The sequence below is a fragment of the Peromyscus maniculatus genome, chromosome 21 (genome assembly GCF_049852395.1).
Source record: "Peromyscus maniculatus bairdii isolate BWxNUB_F1_BW_parent chromosome 21, HU_Pman_BW_mat_3.1, whole genome shotgun sequence".
Classification (NCBI taxonomy): Eukaryota; Metazoa; Chordata; class Mammalia; order Rodentia; family Cricetidae; genus Peromyscus; species Peromyscus maniculatus.
The window spans coordinates 39,573,942-39,594,118 of NC_134872.1; the positions used below are offsets into that span (position 1 = coordinate 39,573,942).

The window sequence follows — 20,177 nt, forward strand, 5'->3', positions numbered from 1 at the left end:
TTCCTTTCCTGCAGGTCTCTCTATCAACCACTGCAACCAACAAATCATCCACATACTATAACAAGCTTATATCAGGGTTCTGGATTCAGTACTCACTCAGATCCTCGTGTAGAGCTTCATCAAAGACGGTGGGTGAGTTCTTGAACCCTTGGGGCAGTTTAGTCCAAGTCAACTGGCCACTGACTCCAATTTCCATATCATGCCATTTGAAGGCAAAATATTGCTGGCTCTTGGGGGCCAAGGGCAGGCTGAAGAAGGCGTCTTTCGGGTCCAGAACTGAATACCATTGCCGGTCTATAAGCAATGTGCTCAGTAGGGTAAAAGGGTTAGGCACTGTAGGATGTATGCCCATTACCCTTTTATTTACCTCTCTTAAGTCTTGTACTGGTTGGTTGTTGTTGGTATGAGGCTTTTTGACTGGTAACTGCGGTGTATTCCAGGCAGACTGGACTGGTTTTAGGACCCTAAGTGCCAATAACCTCCTTATGTGGGGATTTATTCCTTTCTGTGCTTCTGAGGACATGGGATACTGGTGGACTTTGACTGGGTCTGCATTGGCCCAGACTTCCACATATATCAGAGGCCTGTGTCTCTCCAACCCCATATCCCCAGTCTCTGTCCATGCTAGTGGAAACTCCTGTAGCTATTTTTCTATTTCTGGCTCGGGAGCTGCAGGTTTCTGGTGAAGTCTGTATTCCTCAGTCAGGCTAGTAGTCATCAGCACCTGGATTGGTTTCCCATTTTGGTGGAATAACTGAGCCCCTTCCTCTGAGAAATGGCTCTGGGCTTTCATTTTTGACAAGAGGTCTCGGCCCAGCAGTGGGTAGGGGCACTGTAGAATGACTAGGAACGAATGGGTTACCCATCCCATTCCCAAGTCCACCGTTCTTCAGGTCGTCCATGAATAGAGTTTAGTGCCGTGGCCCCCTGTACCCATGTTTTCTTGGTGGATATGCCCCCGACAGTGTCAGGAGGACAGAATTCTCTGCCCCTGTGTCCACCATGAATCTTATTGGTTTCCCCTCCACTCTCATTGTTACCCTAGGCTCAGGGAGGGGGTCTGAGCCCCATCTCCCCTAGTCACTGTCTTCCTCCAGGGCCGTGGGGAGTACATGGGTAGTTGGGGGTGTCCTCCCCCTCTTCTTGGGACATTCTCTTACCCAATGTCCTTCTTCTATGCAATATGCACATTGGTTTTTTTCCTACCTTGGGCTTGGGATGGGGTCTCTTGGTTTCATGCTGGGATGGTCCGTTTGGTCCAATTCCTACCACCAGGAGGATTTCTTTCAATTCTTCTCTATGCTGGACCTGCTGTTGTTCTAGTATTCTCACTAAACTTTTTTCCTGTCTTTTTTCTTGTTTTTCTTCCTTCTGTACCCTCTCTTTTTCTTGCCTTTTTCATTGTTGTTGTTGTTGTTGTTCATCTGTCTGTCTCTTATAGTAAACCTTTTTTGCCACTGCCATTAATTTTCTAAGATTCTTTTCACCTAATCGTCTTAGAGACTGTAATTTTTTTTTTTTTTGATATCTGGAGCCGCCTGGTTGATATAGGCAAACATTATCATCTGAACCGATTCCTCAGCCTCAAGATATCATATGGCGAATATTGCCAGAAGGCCTCTAGCAGGCACTCCAGACAGACAGCTGGACTTTGATTCATCTCCTGCCTAACATCATAGACCCTAGCCATATTAGTCAGCTTCCGTGCAGATGCTTTGAGACCTGCCAGCAGAGCCTGACGGCAGACATGGAGCCTCTCCTTACCTTGTGCCATGTTACAGTCCCATTCAGGACAGGTGGAAGGAAAATAAACATTGATGGCCACTGGATCAGTGGTGGGAGCTCCCATGGGACCCGGAACCAATTTCCGGGTAGCATCCAAGATTCTATTCCTTTCCTCCTTGGTGAACAGGCTGCTTAGAAACTGACCATAATCATTATAGGTGGGCTGGTGGGTGAAAAGAGCAGTCTCTAAAAGGTTAATTAAATCCTGGGGGTTTTTGGAAAATAGGGCATGCTGTGCATGCCAGTTGTACAGGTCACTGGTTGCCAACAGCCAGTAGTGATAAGGTTGATTCCTGTCGGCATCCATTGGTCCGGCAGGTCTGAGGGGCAGGGCCACCGTAGTGTCCGGCTGTGGGGTGGCCCCCTTCGGCTACAGGTTGCTTGAGCTGGCCCCTGTAAAGGCGGTTCTGGTTGGGGCTGTGGGGAAACAGAGGGACAGACAGAGACAGAGACAGAGACAGAGAGAGAGAGACAGACAGACAACAAATGGATTTAGGCTCCTTACATTCCTATTCATTCCATGTTCCAGACCTTGTAATTAATTGTACAGTGAGCAAAACAGAGATCTCTGCTCCTCCAGAGCTCATGCCCTCGAGCAGAAGGACAGATAATAAGCAACATCACCAATGCTACATACAGATGCTACTGATGACTTAGCAGGAAGAAGAGCCAAGCAGAGCACGTGGACAGGATGTTGGGGACCCATGTGTGTGACTTTAGCTGAGGTCTGACTGTGCTAAGGGCACAAGTCACATGACTGGCTGGGGGGGGAGCAATGGACATTCCTTCCATCCAGCTTAGACACTCTCCTCTCATGACTTGTTATTATCTAATTAAACCTAGATCAGGTGGGAGAGGCTTTCTTCTCCACTCTCCTGCTCCCACAGGAGCAGCACTGCCCAGTTCCAGCTCAGAAAAGGACATGGAGCAGGACGTGAGCACAGATTGGCTCTAGCCTTTTGCCATGTCCTGTGCCCCCACAGGGTCACAAGGTGACCCTGCACTAGAGTTAGAGGTTCCTAAGAGAAGAAAAGGCCATATTGCCCCTGGCCATCATCCATGCTGTGTGTGCCTCTCGCAGGAACCACAGGAAGTAGATGACCAGACCAAGCAAGATTTAGGCCATTCACACATATCATTTCCATGTAATTGAAACCTCATTGCAAGCAACAGCCTTTGCCAGGTTATAGCATTGGAAATGTGTTCTGAAGAATGATTTTAAAATGCCAAACCTACGGAACTGTTGGATTTATAGGAGATACTGTTGTTCAGTTCTTAGTCTGCTGTCACTGTGTGACATGACTATGCTACTCCAGACCTGTTTAAAAGCGCTGGGGCATCTCAAAGTTGTTAGCAAGAAAATGGCAAGAAAGGCAAACAGGAAACACAATTACTTCATGTCATTTAAGATTGGAGCATGGCCAGCACTCTGGAATCTGAGGCAGAAGGATTTACATTTTGAGGCTATTTTGAGGTAGATAATGTAGCCAAGGATAGCCCGAGATCCTGTTTCAAAAGGAAAACAATAACAAGGAGGAATGTGCTTGTTCATATGTCTCAGCCTATTTCTCTATAAAACGAGGATGGTTATTTTTCCCTCCCACCCTCCATGGACATTTTCTCCGTATAAAGTGAGGTAATGGATTTAAAGAACTCAAAATGTTGTTTGCCATTCAACAAATTATAGCTACTGTTCACGATGCTAATTCCTTCAAGTAGAAGAGAATGTTGTAACTGTGGTGTCATAGATGTGTGCCTATGGCTCTGCTTGAGGGAAGAACCTGGAACCTGTCCTCTTCCCAGGAGCCTGGAACCCATTCTCTTCCCAAATAATGGACACTGGACTCAACCGTACAGCACAGGCATCCTCAGACTTAGGATGGTTTGACGCTTGGGTTTTCAACTTTCCTAGGCAGCAAAAGTCAAGTTCATTGAGTAGGAACTGCACTTTGGACCGGGAATTTGGACCTTTTCCTGAGCTTTTCCTTCAGGTGCCAGACTGTCTCGATTTGAAGCAGTAAGAGACAGTGAGAGCTGCCGCTCACTGCCAGCCCCACCATCATAAAAGGAATTCAGCACCCTACAGTCAACTGTGTCCCTAGGCTATGATTTCTGGTCAGCTTGGTAGATCAAATGTGTTCCCAACTTATGATATTTTCAATTTATGACAGTGGGTTTATTGGGAATGGATCTCCTTTGGGGGGTTGTTTTTTGGTTTTTTGGTTTTTCGAGACAGGGTTTCTCTGTGTAGTTTTGGTGCCTGTCCTGGATCTTGCTCTGTAGACCAGGTTGGCCTCAAACTCATATTTATCAACAAGACAGTCAGACAAAACAGAAGAACAAGGGCCCTTAACAGAGTTCTGAGGATCAGTGGTTCAGGCAATCAGAGGTCTGGAGAAGAGGCCTCAATTATGAAAAAAAAAAAAAAAAGGGTACGGATGGGAAGGGGCTGTCCCAACAGGGTCTCCTTGTCCCAGAGTTCTCAGAAACAGAAGGGGGATCCTCTCCGGTCTCCGGCAGTGGAGTCTCAGACTTGAGACCCCTGCCCAGATGAGGAGGAGGGAAGTCTCCCAGCTCTTCCAGGTTCTCTCTTCCAATTCCACAGGCAAAGCAAAACCTCTCAATAGAGTGCTGCCAGCAGCGAATCAGAAAGCAAGAAAAGGAACGGGAAACAAAGACAACTAATGGTCAGAGCAGACTCACCCGATCGATCGGCCATTGTAAACCTCTGGGGTTCAGGGTCTTGAGGGTCTCTGAGGATCCCAGAAGAGCCCCCAAATGTTATGCCCTGGTCATGAGACCCCCAAAGAGACCACCAAAGACACAAACTCTCCAAAATGCAAAAGTAAGGTTTATTGAAAGCACTATAAGCCGTGGCAGGGACCTCGTCAAGCGCACCCACCCAGCGGAGGCCAGAGGAGGTGCCCGCCCCTCTGCAAGCTCAGTTTTTAAAGGCAAAAACCACAAGGTTACATCAGTTAAGGGTTCCAGTATAGGTACAATTCTGATCGGCTCAAGTTTTAGGGGCTTTCCAGAATTTCTGTGTTCTCTTACTTTGCAGTTTGACCAGTTTGTCAAACTTTTTATAGGCTGTCTCCAGCGTTGGGATATTCAGTGGTTAATCAGTTGCTACCAGATGGACCTCCAGACACCCCGACTTTGTACTTTTGAGTTCCTATGTCAGCAGTTCTGAGGATTCAAAACTCAGGCCTGTTTCAAGCTGGGGTTAGAGGCTTCCTTAAAATGGAGGTGCTTTGGTTCTTCACCACATGTCTCAATTATATTCCGGCACCCCTCAGAGACACTTGAAAATCCATATTCACTGCTGCCCAAGTCACAACAGCCAGAAAATGGAACCAGCCTAGATGTCCATCAGCAGTTGAATAGATAGAGCTAATGTGGTACATATACAACAATGGAGTTGTATTGTCCCCTTAGGGACTGCCTGCCCTTCCATACCAACGCCCCCTTCTGACCAGGCTTGCAGCCTGTGGGCTGAGAAAGTTTTCATTCTCTCCCGAGAATCCCCCTCATCTGTACACCTTGGGGTGGCTTCCTCTGCTCAAAAGGAGAAAAAAAAAAATCAATCATGACATTTCAGGACAATAGATACACATGGAGATCATTAATATAAATAAAATATATAAATAAAGTCAGCTGGATTCAGAATGATAAATACTGAAGGTATTTAAATGTATAGCGTGCGTGTGTGCGTGCGTGCGTGCGTGCGTGCGTGTGTGTGTGTGTGTGTGTGTGTGTGTGTGTGTGTGTGTGTGTAGGACGTGAAAATAGAAAAGGCACCCGTGAAAGGAAGAAGAGAAGGGGAAGGATAAAAAGAGGAAGCCATAGAAAGCCTGTGACTTGAAAGCAGGAGTGGGGACCGTCTGGAGGGAGGGAGACTGGCAAGGATGAGGCCAGGATGGATGAATAGGAACAAAGCACAATGTCACATATGTGTGACAACAATATAATGAGATCCATTACTTTGTGTGCTAGCGTTAAACAAAAGAAATCTGGGAAGCGTAGAAAAAGAAATGTCCATTGAACGCAACAAGAGAGGGCGGAGAAGGGAGAAAAAGAGAAGATGCATGCTACGGAAGAGATGCACCTGGGTGGTGACCCCGTGCACCACCACGCCGGGCCAAGAGCCAGAGATTTGCAAGAGTGCACCATTAAGAAATGCAATCAAAATTCCATAGATCTAAGAGGAATGAAAATCCATAAGCGGATTCTAAAAATAATAGCAAGGGCATAATAAAAGACACACGTTATAGGAAAAAAAACAAAATAAGAAACAAATTTTCTGAAAAAAGAAACCCAGCCCACAAATCCAAGACATTAGGGCAGCTCCTTTCTGCGCACTCTAAGACTGGAGCCTGCCCCGTTGACGGGGCGGTCAGCTGAAGCTGGACAGTGTTCTGCTTCATCTTGTAAAACTGGTGCTGAGCCAAGAGGCCCCGTCATCACCACAGTCCTCCCTTCCCTCCTCTGCATCCAGCACCATCGACTGACCACCTCAGGCTTGCAGCCCGTAGGTGAGAAAGCTCCTACTCTCTGCAGAGAGCCCTCTCATTGGTCCATCGAGGGGTGGCTTATTCTGAAGTGGCAATTTAACATCTAAGCACAAGCATCTCTGAGCGCTGACCAAGACTCACAAAAGGATCCCCCGCATCAGCCGGGAGTAGTTTCCAGCAGGCTAGAAGGGGGCTGGGTCATTATCTTGATCATCATGGATACTTTGCATCCATTTGGAAGTTTTAGACACTACATTGTATTTCTTTCAATAGACTCCTGAAAAGATGTTAAATATCACTAAGCATCAGAAAAATTCATATCAAAACCACACTAAGACACCATGTCACACCCATTAGGATGGCTACCATCAAAAATATAGAAAGTAACAAATGTTCACAAGGACACAGGACAATTGTACGCTGTTGGCAGGAATACACAACAATACCACTTCTGTGGAAAGCGGTAGGGAAGATCCTCAAAAACTACAGATAGAATTACCATATATGATTCTGGAATCCCACTTTGGGATATGTACCCCAAATAATGAACATCAGGGAGTCAAAATGTATTTATAAACCCAATTTCATGGCAGCATAATTTACAATAGCCAAAATAGAAAAGCAACCCACGTCATTGCCAATGGAAGGATAAGCAAAATGTCACACACACACACACACACACACACACACACACACACACACCATGACTATTATCCCTTCAATTAAATTTATAACTACTTTGAGATTCCATCTCACCGCAGTGTGATGGATAGTCTTATATCAACTTGACACAAGCTGTAATGATCTGAGAGGAGGGAACCTCAATTAAGAAAATGTCTCCAAAAAATAGGCAAGCCTATAGGGCAGCGGTTCTCAATCTGTGGGTTGCAAACCCCTTGGGGATAGAATGACCCTTTCACAGGGGGGTCACCTAAGGCCATTGGAAAACATGGATATTTACATTATGATTCATTGTAATGGAGCAGGATTACAGTTATAAAGTAGCAAAAAATAATTTGATGGTTGGGGGTCACCATAACATGAAGAACTGTATTAAAGGGTCTCAACATTAGGAAAGTTGAGAACCACTGTTATAGGGCATTTTCTTCACTAGTGGTGGACGGAGGTGGGCATAGCCCATGTGAGTAGCCATCCTGGGTTCGTGGTCCTGGTTTCTACAAGAAAACAGGCTGAGCAAGCCACGGGGAACAAGCCAGTAAGCAGCATCCCTCCCTGGCCTCTGCATCAGCTCCTGCCTCCAGGTTCCTGCTCTGTTTGTTCCTGTCCTCACTGCTTTTGATGGTGAACTGTTATATGGAATCGTGAGTTAAATAAATCCTTTCTTCCCGAGTTGCTTTTGGTCATGGTATTTCATCACCGCAATGGCAAAACTAAAACACCCCAGTAAGAATGACGATCATCAAGAAAACAAATGTTAACAAACGCTGTTGAGGGCATGGAGAAAGGGAGTGGGAGTATAAACTGGTGTCGCCACTATGGAAGTCTGTGTGGACTTTTTCCAAAGGACTTAAAACAGGACCACTATATGACCCAGCTGTATCCCTCCTGGGTCTATACCTCAAAGACTCTAATTCAACACATCACAGAAATGCTTGCACATCTCTATTCATCGCTGCTCTCTTCACAGTAGCTAAGACGTGCCCACAGACAGGTGAGTGTGTGAAGATGTGACACATATGCACGATGGCATTTCATTCAGCCACGAAGGAAAATGAAATCATGACAGTGGCAAGAAAATGGTGGATGGGTGGAGCTTGGAATTATTGCATTAAGTGAAGATCTTGGACTTGCAGTTATTGTGTGTGTGTGTGTGTGTGTGTGTGTGTGTGTGTGTGTGTGTGTGTATGGGGATCACGAGAAGGGGGAACTTGCCAGAAAGGGGAAACAGGAGTGGAGGAGACTTATGGAAAAAGCAGGATCAGCCAAAACAAAGAAAGTATAAAAATGCTATAATTAAATTATTTTTAATGACAAGTAAACGTTAATTTAGGACTGAGGAGACTGAGTTTAAACTACCAACACCCACATAAAAGTCTGGTGTGGGCAAGAATGCCTGGAACTCAACCATTGAGGGGCTTTCAGGGACTTACTGGACACGCAGCCTCATCAAAAAACAGCAAGCTCTGGGTTCAGTAGAAGACTCTGTCTCAAGGAATCCAGAAGAGAGTGTTAGCGCAAGATATTTGGGCATGGAATGTGTATCCATACACAGAGATGAGTATACACCACACATATACATGGATTATTTTAATTCTGTGTGTGTGTGTGTGCATGTGTGTCTGTGTCTCTGTCTGTCTCTGTGTATGTTTCTCTCTCTCTCTCTCTCTCTCCCCCCTTCCCACCCACCCTCTCGGTTTTATATGTGAATGTGTAAGCCAGAGGTCAATGTTAGGTGTTTTCCTCAGTCACTCTGTTGCTATTCATCTTCTCTTTTGAGACCTGGAGCTTGCTGACTGTCTAAGATGGCAGGCCAGCAAGCTCCAGGGCCCCTCCTGCCCCCAACAGCTAACTCCTCAGTGCAGCTATTATAGGTGTCCAGCAACAGTCAACTTTTTACATGAGTGTTGGGGGTTGAAGTTGGGTCTTCGGGCATGTGCAGCAAGTACTTTACCAACTAAGGTATTTCTCTGTCCAAAATAATAATAATAATAATAATAATAATAATAATAATAATAATAATAAAAGTCATTAGAAAAAATACTGTTCTTTTAAAGGAGAGAGATGACATCATGCTAAGTGAAAAGAAAAAATAGTCAATCACAGAACACAAGCTATCAAGGGATGGGGTGATATGATTTAAGTGTATGTCCTAAGCTCTTATGGTGAAACCTAACACTCCAATAGTGTTAAGTGTAAGTGGTAGTGTAAGTGGGGGTAAGAGCTTTGGGGAAATGATTATGTCATGAGGGCTCTTCTCCTGCAAATGGAGCAGCACTCTTCCTAGGGCAGCGGAGATGGCCACCAAGCCTGAGGACTTAATTTGCTACCCAGGGCCCACCTGGTGAAATGCAAAAACCCACTCCTGCAATTTGTCTTTTTACCTCCAGATGCATGCTGTGACACAGGTGTTCACATACACACACACACACACACACACACACACACACACACACACTGCAGTAAAATACTTTTTAAAGAAAGAGGGGGGCACTGAAGAGAGCTCTGTAGGCTGCTGCCTGCCCTTTCGTCTCTTCAGCCAAGTGAGGACACCACACATGTTCCCCCCTGGAGGAGGAAGCAACAGCAGTCATCTTGGAAGCTCACAAGACACCTTGATCTTAGCTTGCTCAGCCTCCACAACTACAAGAAATCAATTTCTGTTCCTTATGAATATCCAGGCTCTGATGCTTTGTTACAGAGGCACAAACCAAATAAGACACGAGAAATTCACTGTTTCATTAGGTGCAGAGTTTTCTTTAGAAAAGACAGAGTTCGGGAGCTGAATAGCTGAGACAGCTGCTCAGAAAGTGAATATTCCTAATAAAGCTGAACTATACACTTAAAGATATTGGTAGTATGTCTGTGTGTCATATATGTGTATCATAATATATGCATATATGTATATATAAACATATATATATACACACACTATAATTTACAAACTATTCTTCATCTTGGCTTCGGAGTGGTTCTTTCATCTTGTTTTTGTTTTGTTTCTGCACTGGGGTAGAGCAAGGAGAAGAACCAGACTTTAACAACCAAGTATGTAGAATTCAAAGTCAGTAACACCTGGAACTTTCAGACTGGCAAGTGAGTTCTCTAAGTTGTGCTTGTCTAAACGCTCCCTCCAAAGGCTGCTTTCTCCCCAATGAAGAGAAAATTATCTCCTAAGGAGTCAGATGCCACCACCCTGTTGGAGGTTTGGGAGACCGAGAATCGCTAAATTCTTGTAGCGGCTGGTGTGGTAAGGAACAACAACAACAAAGATTGGAGAGCTGCTCCTGGAGCCCAGGTGAAATTGGAAACCACACATTTTCTAAACCAAAATCATCTGTCCACGATTTCTGGGCAGTTTTTGAGTGGGAAGAAGTCAACTTTGAAACGCTGGCATTTCTGGGGCATTGTGACAGATAGACAAGATCGAAAGTTTAGGACCTTACACCTCCCTCCCAAATTTGGAACACATGATCACTAAAATGAAGGCATGCCAAACACTTCATTCTTAGAAAATATTTTTATCCATACTGTAAGTTGTCTGTTTCCACAGCTGAGAAGGTGGTAGCTGTGGAAATGCTAGCTACGTGGACAGATGTTTCCTTTGTCACCAGATGTCAGGTGTTATGGTTTGTATGTGATTCCCCAGAGCAACAGAACTGGGAGGTGGGACTTGCTAAGAGGTGGCCAGGTCAAAAGGACTCTGCCCTCATGAATGAATGAATGGCGTTATTGTGGGTTTGGGTTAGTCACTGTGAGGATGGACTTGATATGAAAGCAAGCTTCTCCCCCATTTGCCTTTCCATCTTCTTCCCTGGGAGCATGCAGCATAAAAGACCTTTCTCCATGCCAGCTACGTGCTCTTAGATTTCTCAGCTCTGGGAACCATGAGCCAAATACATCTCCATCCTTTATAAATTATTCAGGTATTCCAGTGCCGCCGTAGCAGCAGCAGCAGCAGCAGCAAACTGACTAGGACCCCAGAGAATGCACAGGTCAAAATCAAGTCTCATTTGTAACAGTTGACAAGCCTTGGGGGTGCTGGTGACAGTTCCTGTTCTCCACTGTGGCATTGTCCACAGTATGCAGACCCTCCCACATCAATCATTAATTAAACAAAATGCTCCACAGTCTTGCCTGCAGGCCAGGAGTATGGGGCAGGCAAGTCCTCAGTTGGGGTCCCATCTTCCCGAATGATCTCACTTATGCCAAGTTGACAAAAGACTAGTGAGCACACTGAAGCACCAATCATTTTCTCAAATCCTCTGGGCATGCCCACTTCATGATCAGAAAAATGTGTCGGTTACCTAGAGCGGTGCTCTACTGAAATCTCCCCCTGGCTATGATGCAATCTGGGACATGAAGAATTTGACTATGCAAAGCGTGTGTCGGGTCCGGGCTTTCTGACCTGACATCCCGCCATCTTCTCCATCTCACAGCCCAAATGATGATGTGAATGTCCTCCTCCTCTGAGCCTCGGCAGTGCTGTTAAGCAAAGCAAGGACTCTTGAGCTTCTCCCCTAGACCCAAGGAGTTGTGTTTGCCTTGTACGGAACCTAGAAGCCTGCTGGATAATTACAGTTGAGCAGACGGGCAGAGGCAGGCACTGGCTCTCTTAGGCTTCTGTCGGAGTTATTTTTTCCGTTGTTGTGGTAAAGCACCATGACTTAGGCAACTTACAGAAGATAGGGTTTATTTGGGAGTAGACTTTCAGAGGGATGAGAGTTCATCACCATCGTGGTGGGGAAGCTGGCAGCAGGCAGGCATGCTGATGGGAGCAGCAGGCTAAGAGTTCCCATCTTTTTTTTTTTTTTTTTTTTTTTTTTTCTGGTTTTTCAAGACAGGGTTTCTCTGTGTAACAGCCCTAGCTGTCCTGGATCTCGCTCTGTAGACCAGGCTGGCCTTGAACTTACAGAGACCCGCCTGCCTCTGCCTCCCTGGGATTAAAGGTGTGTGCCACCACTGCCCGGAAAGAGTTCACATCTTGAACTGTAAGCAGGAAGCAGGAAGAGTGAAGTGGGGTTGGTGGGAGGCTTTTAAACCTCAAAGCTCACCCCAAGGGACATACTTCCAAGCAAGGCCACAACTCCTAGGCCTCTCCAAACACCATCACCAGTTGGGGACCAAGTATCTAAACACCTGAGGATATGGGGGACATCCCATTCCAAGCACAACAATTTCCACATAGTTAGGTACCATGCTGTGCTGTGTCATGGAATAATCAGACAGGACCTTCCTTCCCTGTCTTTACTCAGTGTCTAGCATTTCACCATTTCATCAGCCCCAAAGGAATTCCCATCTCTTGGCTTTCTGAGAATAATTCCATTACTGGCTTTCTGAATCATAGCTCCCTTTCTCCCTGATTTGTGATCTCATTCACTAGACCACATTCCTGAATGAAAAATGAGGTTCCCTCAGCCTCCATAAAAGTCCCTGTTTTGCCTTGATCCTCACAAGGGCAGGCTCCCGCTGCAAGTACAGCTTCCATTCCAAGAACCACAGAGCACTATCCTGAGAAGTGCAGGGATCCCAGCTTAGCCCAGGCAACAGGGTGGCTCTGCCTACCTTAGACCTAACCAGCAATAGCATGGCTAGGGATACATCTTCTAGAAATTGTGAATGATACATTTAAAGAGATTTCTAGATAGACCAACTCACTATGAAAGTCCACAGGGTGCACCCTGGTACCACAGAAATAATGCAAAAGATATGGGTGGTCCCTACTTTGTCCTTTATTGGCAAACTGTACTGCAGACCACTTGAAACGATTAAGATTACAAGTGATCCTGCTCCTTCAGGATTCCAGGTACCTGGAGGGAGTCTCCCTTTCAGTTTCCTTGAATTCCAAGTCATTGAACTGTCAACATCCTCCATGGAAAACGCAGAGAATTCTAGACACTCTGTCCTCTCAGCAAAGGCATGGAATCTGAAACATGAAAGGTGTTCTGTATTAGGCACATGCCTATCAACTCTCTCAGTCAATTTGCTGTCTTTGGTGTTCCAAATCTTGGTTTTGTGTTTTGTTTTCTCAAGATTGGGTCTCACTATGCTGCCCTGAAATTCTAGGCTCAAACAATCTTCCTGCCTCTATCTCCCAAGTAGCTGGGACTACAGGCGTACAACTCTCTACACCCAATGCCAAGTCTCTTTACCTTAACCATATTCTCTGATTTCCCTATACCTTGTCTTGTCAACTCCCACAGTCCAAAGCCAGGCAGACTGCTCAGTTCATTTTGTTGAGCAAGCACTGGGACCTGGGTTTGGATCCCCAGCACCCACATATGAAGCCAGGGTTGCAGCATACATCTATGATCCCGGCACTGATGAGATATAGACAGACAGACTCCTGGAGCTTGATGGCCAGCCAGCCTAAGTGAATCAGTGATCTTCAAGTTCAGTGAGAAGCCCTGTCTCAGAAAATAAGGTGGCAAGGGACTAGGGAAAATGTCCAACATTGGCTCTGGCCTCCATACACAGCCTCATGCACACACACGAAAATGGCTTGGGATTTTAGGTGGTGGTGTGGCTTTTCATTATATTAATTAGCTCAACCAGATGGTATTTCTTGAGCCTAGGAAATGATAGTGCTATTTTGTCTCTAAGTCTCTATCACATTAACACTGTTTTGATGGCCCAGGCATCAAATGGGGGACCCCACTAGCAGCCATTAGCATCGACTGGCTCAGCACTGAAAGCCGGGGGTACAGACAGCCTTGACTAATTTGCCTGCTGCTGAGTGGCCTCAGTCAACTGTAACTCAGCAAACACATACTGCCCCAGGCTTTGAGCTTAAGAGCTAATGAAAAGAATTCCTGTGTGGGCAAGTTTTGAGGGCCTGCCAGCTCCAAGTGTGGTCCAAAGAACAGCAGCAGTGTCGCCGGGGAGCTGGAGAGAGATCCGTGATCCCAGGCTCCTGCCTGGACCTGCTGAGTCAGGACATGGCTTTAACAAGATTCCCCCGGAGGATTCATGTGCACGGTAAGCTTGCAGCTGTTGGTGCGGTCCAAAGTGATGGGCTAGCCTCACTTTTTCTTTCTTTCTCCGCCTTCTGTGCAGTGCTACAGCTGGATCACAGGCCCTCACCCACACTAGTCAGGCACCCTGAGCTACATCCTCAGCCCCTAGGTTGCACTCCTGAAACCCCTCACCTGTAAGCCAGAAAGTCAGTGATAGAACCTTAGCTTCGGATTCACGAAGGAAGACTCAGGTGGTACTCAGAGATCAGCCTCTGCTTGTCACTGCTAATGCAACTCAGGGAATCCCGCCGGGCCACTCGGAGTGGACAGATAAGTGAACGAAAGTGGGGGCAGTCTCGGGGCCTCCTGGATTGTGTCAAGACTGTCATTTTCCTAAAGAGCTTCAGCTGAGATTGGCACAGTGACTTGGTAGCAATGACCAAGACAGCCTCATCCCTGTGGCCCTGTGGCCCTGTGGCCCTGTGGCCGGGGCACCCAGCCTGCCTATGCCTGCCTCCTGTGGGCACTTTCCAGAGCGGAAATGGCCAGTTCTCCTCCTTTGGTGCCCATTTGATAGGGCATAGTGTGTGTGGGGGGGGGGGGGGTGTGAGGTCTATCCTGGCAGACCCTGACCCTGAGTGCCAAGGCCTTGGGTGTCTAGAACTTTCCACTCTCTAATCTCTTCTCCAGATTAGAAAAGAGAGCAGGGTGGAAGTTCCTCTAATGGGGTGAGACACAATTATGAAAGGCTCTTTGGAGAGTACTACTTCCACCACAGCACCCACCCCACACTGGCGGCTCCACACGAACACCGCCTTGGACACTGTGCTGGTGGGGAATCAGAGGCCAGTGGAGAGCCCATGGACTAGGCAGAGAGCAAGCTAAAACCAGAAAGGCAGTTTCCAGTTGGGTATTCTCTGTCCTCTAGCTGGGCCCGGAAGTCCAGAGCACAAAGGAACAGCAGAAGGCATGGTGTGTCTGAGCCCATACTACCTCAGGCAGAAGCACCGAGGCGTGTGCAGGGGACTCCCGTGTGAGGGTCCAGAGCACGCGGAGGATGGCACACCTCCACTGACTGTTTTATGCAAACCGGACACCCTGCAATGGATGATCTGAAAGCCAGTAGCTGAATCAGCACTGCCTGTGACAATTGTTGCTCCCTGAGCGCTGAACCTCCTGGAGAAAGTTCCCCAGGAGATGGGAGGCAAGGCAGAGAGAGAATCCTGCCAGCTGTCTTTCTCTCTACCCTGGAGAGAGTGGATGAGGAGCCCCCTTTTGTGTTTTTGGGGATACTCAGCATCCCTGGGTCAACGTCTGGTGCCTGGTGATTTCCAAGTGTTCACAGAGTTTCTGGGGTGGTGAGCTCAGATTCTCGAAGGTCCTTGTAGCACACGAAGAGTCCTGACCCTCTTCAGACCTGGGAAGTCAGGATTCCTACAGCGGTGGGCAAGGAACAGCATTTCCACCAACTCTATTAGGCAAAATGGTGGGGGAACATATGTATTTCTGGCTTGCCTTTGGTCAAGTCAATAAAGGCTAAGTCCAGGCCTCCATATCACTAACAATTCCCTCTTCTTTAATATGCAATAATCTCTATGTTCAAGAAAAGATTGGCTGATGTGACCAATTGCAGTGAGCAATAGGATGCGGAGCAATAAGATGTCCAGTGTCTGGCCCTGGGGTAATAACTGGCCTGAGCGTGACAGCCTGTAACCTCCAGGCAGTACTTACTGTCTCTAGGAATTAGCTGACCGGGAGGGCAGTCTCTCCAGTCCAAAAGACTGCAAGACGTCAAAACAGAAGGCCTGGATCGATGGATGATAAAGAAAAGGGTACACAAACCACGGAGACTTACACAAGGACATACTGGGTAGGCATCTAGATTATAAGCGGGCCACCCATGCTCGGGCCCTCCCGAGTGCGTCTTCTGCCTACCTGCTGTCGGTCTCGGTGCTCAGCTTTTTTAAGAAAGCTACAGTTTCTTCTCCTTTGGCGTTGAAGGACACTGTGCAGACTGGATATGGGATCTCCAAAACCCTCTGGAGAAGCAGCTCCTGGGACTCCTCCGGAACATCCCCCACCACAAAGTAGTAAATGGCTTCGATCTGCAAGACAGAGGCACCAATGACGACGGCTTATGGGCCTGCTGTACACCCCAGCCTCGCACTAGGCTCATCAGCAACACATTTTCGAATTGCTGCCAGAGAGAAAGGACAGAAAGAACAGAAGTTATGCTTGGTGTCCTGCGATGACGTTGAGAGGCAAGGCCAGCAAGTGAATCACTCAAGATCTTTTCACAGTGGCGGCGGCGGTCCTTGGGGGCTACACAAAGAAGACATAGTTGGCAGATATGAGAAGAACTGCTGCCTCAGGCCCGCAGGTACACAGACAGGAGAGGAAAGGTAGTTTTCAAGAAAAAAAAAAAAAAAAAAAAGAGAAAGTTTTGGCCCAGCCAGCCCCTGAGAACAGGGAGCATATTATTATCCACTTCCTCGGGTGGTGCCAGAACTCTACAGCACAAACTCATCCCTTGTCAATCTGGGGCAGGATGCAGAAGAGAGGGGGTATTCCCAGCTGGCTCATCCTCTGCTCTCGCCACACTAGGGAAACACATGCCTGAGGAGATGAGGCTGTCCTGACTCCATGCAGCTGGTCAGGAGAAGGGTGTGCCCGCACGGCTCTGCTCCACACAGCTGTGCCAGAGCAGAATGCTGAATGGACAATCATGTCAGAAGCAATACACACACAGCATACCCACACACCACATACCACACTCACACATACCCCCCACACCACACCACACTTTATACACACACACACACACACACACACTGCATACCCTGCACACACACACACACACCACATACCACAACACACACATACACATAATTAACACACATACCACATATCACACATCACACTCGCATACACCAAACACAACATGCGCACTACATACTACCCCCGATACACCATACCCCCCACACCATACTACATACTACATACACACACACATACTCCATGCCCCCATACACACACACCACACCGCACATACACACCATACTCCATAGACACATACCATACCACACATTATACACACACATAAACCATACTACACATACACCACACACACTACAACCACCTACACTGTACATACTACACACACACATACACCATTACCACCACACAGGCACACAACACATATACTAGACATCACACTCAAACATAACACACACATACATACACTACACTACACATACACCTTTTATGTTGATGTAACTAATTATACAAAATCCTGGATACCTCTACCCTCTCTTGTCTCCCTCTTGTTCCTTGTCCCTTTCCTGTTGCAGATTAGATGTGAAATGTTCCCCATTGACTCATTTGTTTCAACAACTCCACCCGCAGCTGGTGATACAGTTCTGAAAAGTTCTATAACCCTTAAGAAGTGGAGCCTTGCTGAGGGAAGTGGGTCCCTGGAAGCGGGCTTTGGGGTGTCATAGTCCGGTTCTGCTTCCTGTCTGCTCTGTGTCCTGACTGCCATGAAGCACGTCACACTCCTGCCACCATCCCTTACCCACAGTGATGGACAATGTCCCTTCCTAAACTGAGAGCCAATGAGCCCTCCTGCCACCATCCCTTCCCCACAGTGATGGACAATGTCCCTTCCTAAACTGAGAGCCAATGAGCCCTTCTTTTGTTGAGCATTCTGTCCCAGCACTGAGAAAAGTAACAGATACGCCTCTTCCACGTCCACCCGCTCCAGTGTGAGCTTCTATGAGAGAAAGCATGCGAGGCTTGTCTTAACGAAAATGACTTACTTCCTTGACTACAATGACATGTTCATCCTAAATCCAGGGATTCCGGAAGATGCACACATCACCAAAAATAAGTGTTCTCAGCACAATCCAGGGATATATAAAGCCCACCAAAGGGGCCTATGAGACATGTCCTCAATGCCATCACTCTTGCTCTCCTCCTGACATGATGTATGAACTCAGGCAAGTGATCTATCTTTAGGTCAAAATGAGACAGTGCAACTTACCCTTCATGGCTTGGTTTTCTTTTCTTTTCTTTTCTTTTTCTTTTTCTTTTTTCTTTTTTTTTTCTTTTTTTTGGGGGGGGGTTGGGACAGGGTTTCTCTGTGTAGCTTTTGTGCCTTTCCTGGAACTCGCTTTGTAGACCAGGCTGGCCTCGAACTCACAGAGATCCACCTGCCTCTGCCTCCCGAGTGCTGGGATTAAAGGCATGCACCACCACCACCCAGCCATGGCTTAGTTTTCTACGCTTTGGGAATCTACTCTATTGTTCATATGTGTATTTTACAGAAACCTGCGAAAGTACAAATCAAAGCAAGTCAAGACTAGACACCATCTGAACCTGTCCCTCAGAATCACTGTACTTGATCACTTCCACAGAGAACTGGGCAGAGGCCTCCGCAAGGCCACTGCATGGGTGAGAAACAGGCTTCTTGGGGCCCATGACTTATTTATGCTTTAATCTCAACCCCTTAGAGCTGAAGCTAGTCAATCAATGTTTCCCCTCAGCTTTAAACCTGGTAGAGAGGGGATGGACTCATGGCTGGCTGCCCAGCTGGTTAGGAGCCTATGTCTACAGCAGAGAGAGCATACTTGGTGTCCAAGGGGGCCAGAAGGACAGGGGACCAAGGACCCAGGCTGCGAGTTAGATGGCCAGAGTGAGAAGCCAGACCAGAGGATGTCAGCCACTACCTCCTCCAGCAGGCACAGGAAAGCCCCGCCCCCTCCCACACCTCTTCCTCTCCAGTCTGTCAACACCAGCTCCCAGATTTTTAAAGGAAGTAACTGCTAGGAAGTAAAGCCTGGTGGATGCCGTAAATCTCCTCCCACCAGCCACCCAGCAGGCAGGAAAAGAAAAATCCAAGAAACAGCATTCCATGGAGCTTTACGTTGACTGGATTGTTTCTTCCAGCAAATGCATCCCAGGCCGTTCTTCCTGGTGTGACCCAGCCCTTGTGCCAGGTGGACAAACGGGGTGCTGTTGCTCACAAGCCTTTTCCAGTTGCCTCTGTGCTCAGATGTAATGTAGAAATATCACGTGTATATATGTATACATATACACACACACACACAAATATAATGTAGAAATGACACATGGCCCAAGACAGGGAACATACAGAATACCTTGTAGGGTCTGTGAGAGCAAAAGGAGATAAAGACCTAGAGATGAGGAGTGCTGTGCCTGTGGACTCTGGCAGGATGCGTCGCTGCTGCTGGCAATGGCCCAAGCATCAGAAACTCTTGTGCAGAGATGCTTTTCCCCTGAGATGTCATTGAACTGAAAACTGCCTTTGCCGCACTGAGGTGTTCAGCCTCTTTGGAGTGAGCTAAATGCTTCTGCCATTTATTCCACATAAAATAGAATGGTAAAGTCGGGGGGGGGGGTCCGGCCCATAATGTGGCTTGCGGCTCAAGTACGAGGACCTGAATTCGATCTCCAGCACTCTTGTAAGATTCGGGCTCCGGGAGTGGTGAGTGCCTATAACCACAGCGCTTGGGGTACAAAACTGGGGGACCCATGGGGCTCACTGGGCAGATAGTCCAGGCAATCATGGAGCTCCAAGTCCAATCAGAGACCTTGTCTCAAAAAACAAGGTGGAGAGCAGTTGAGGAAGATATCTGACATCTGAAGACCTCGGGCCTTCAGAGAAATGCACACAGATGTGCACACACACACAGAGAGAGAGAGAGAGAGAGAGAGAGAGAGAGAGAGAGAGAGAGAGAGAGAGAGAGAGAGAGAGAGAGAATTAGGATAGCACCTTTATGTCCTATTTCAGTCTGGACCACTGCATGGCAACCTGCATTCTGCCCAGACAAAGAGACCTTGGCATCTTCCTAGCATCCACTTTGGAAGGAAGAAAAGGAAGAAACAGACAGGGAACAGATGCTGCTTCTACTCCAGCTATCCTCTCTGCCACCTGTCCAAGCTGGCGGTCATCCCAAAGCCTCGGGCATAAAATCTTCCCGCCTCAAGAAGCAAAATGGAGAGCAGTCCCAAGCATAGCAAAGAGGCTGACGAAGACTGCCTCTCTCTTCATACAGCGTAACACTGTAGCATTTTAAACCAACTCCATGCCTGGGGCTTGAACTCCTGGTCCTCCCCATCTCTCTGACAGTCCTTTCCTTCTTTGGACCACTTTGATTTTCTGATTCCCTTATGGTGATGACTCTTCCTTATGGTCAGTATTGGGATCAGTTCTAGGTGGCTTCTC

The 20,177-nt window shown here is 47.2% G+C and overlaps 1 protein-coding gene across 3 annotated transcripts in view; it reads right to left on the reverse strand.

Moving 5' to 3' along the window:
- Vwa3b (von Willebrand factor A domain containing 3B) overlaps positions 1 to 20,177 on the reverse strand; it is a 195,408-nt gene that overhangs the window by 149,918 nt on the left and 25,313 nt on the right. For all 3 annotated transcript variants that reach the window (XM_076557482.1, XM_076557483.1, XM_076557481.1), the window contains exons 6-7: positions 15,866 to 16,035; positions 12,785 to 12,900 (exon numbers count right to left, since the gene is read on the reverse strand). In XM_076557482.1, coding sequence (XP_076413597.1) covers positions 12,785 to 12,900; positions 15,866 to 16,035 — 286 coding nt within the window. The remainder of the gene's footprint in view (positions 1 to 12,784; positions 12,901 to 15,865; positions 16,036 to 20,177) is intronic.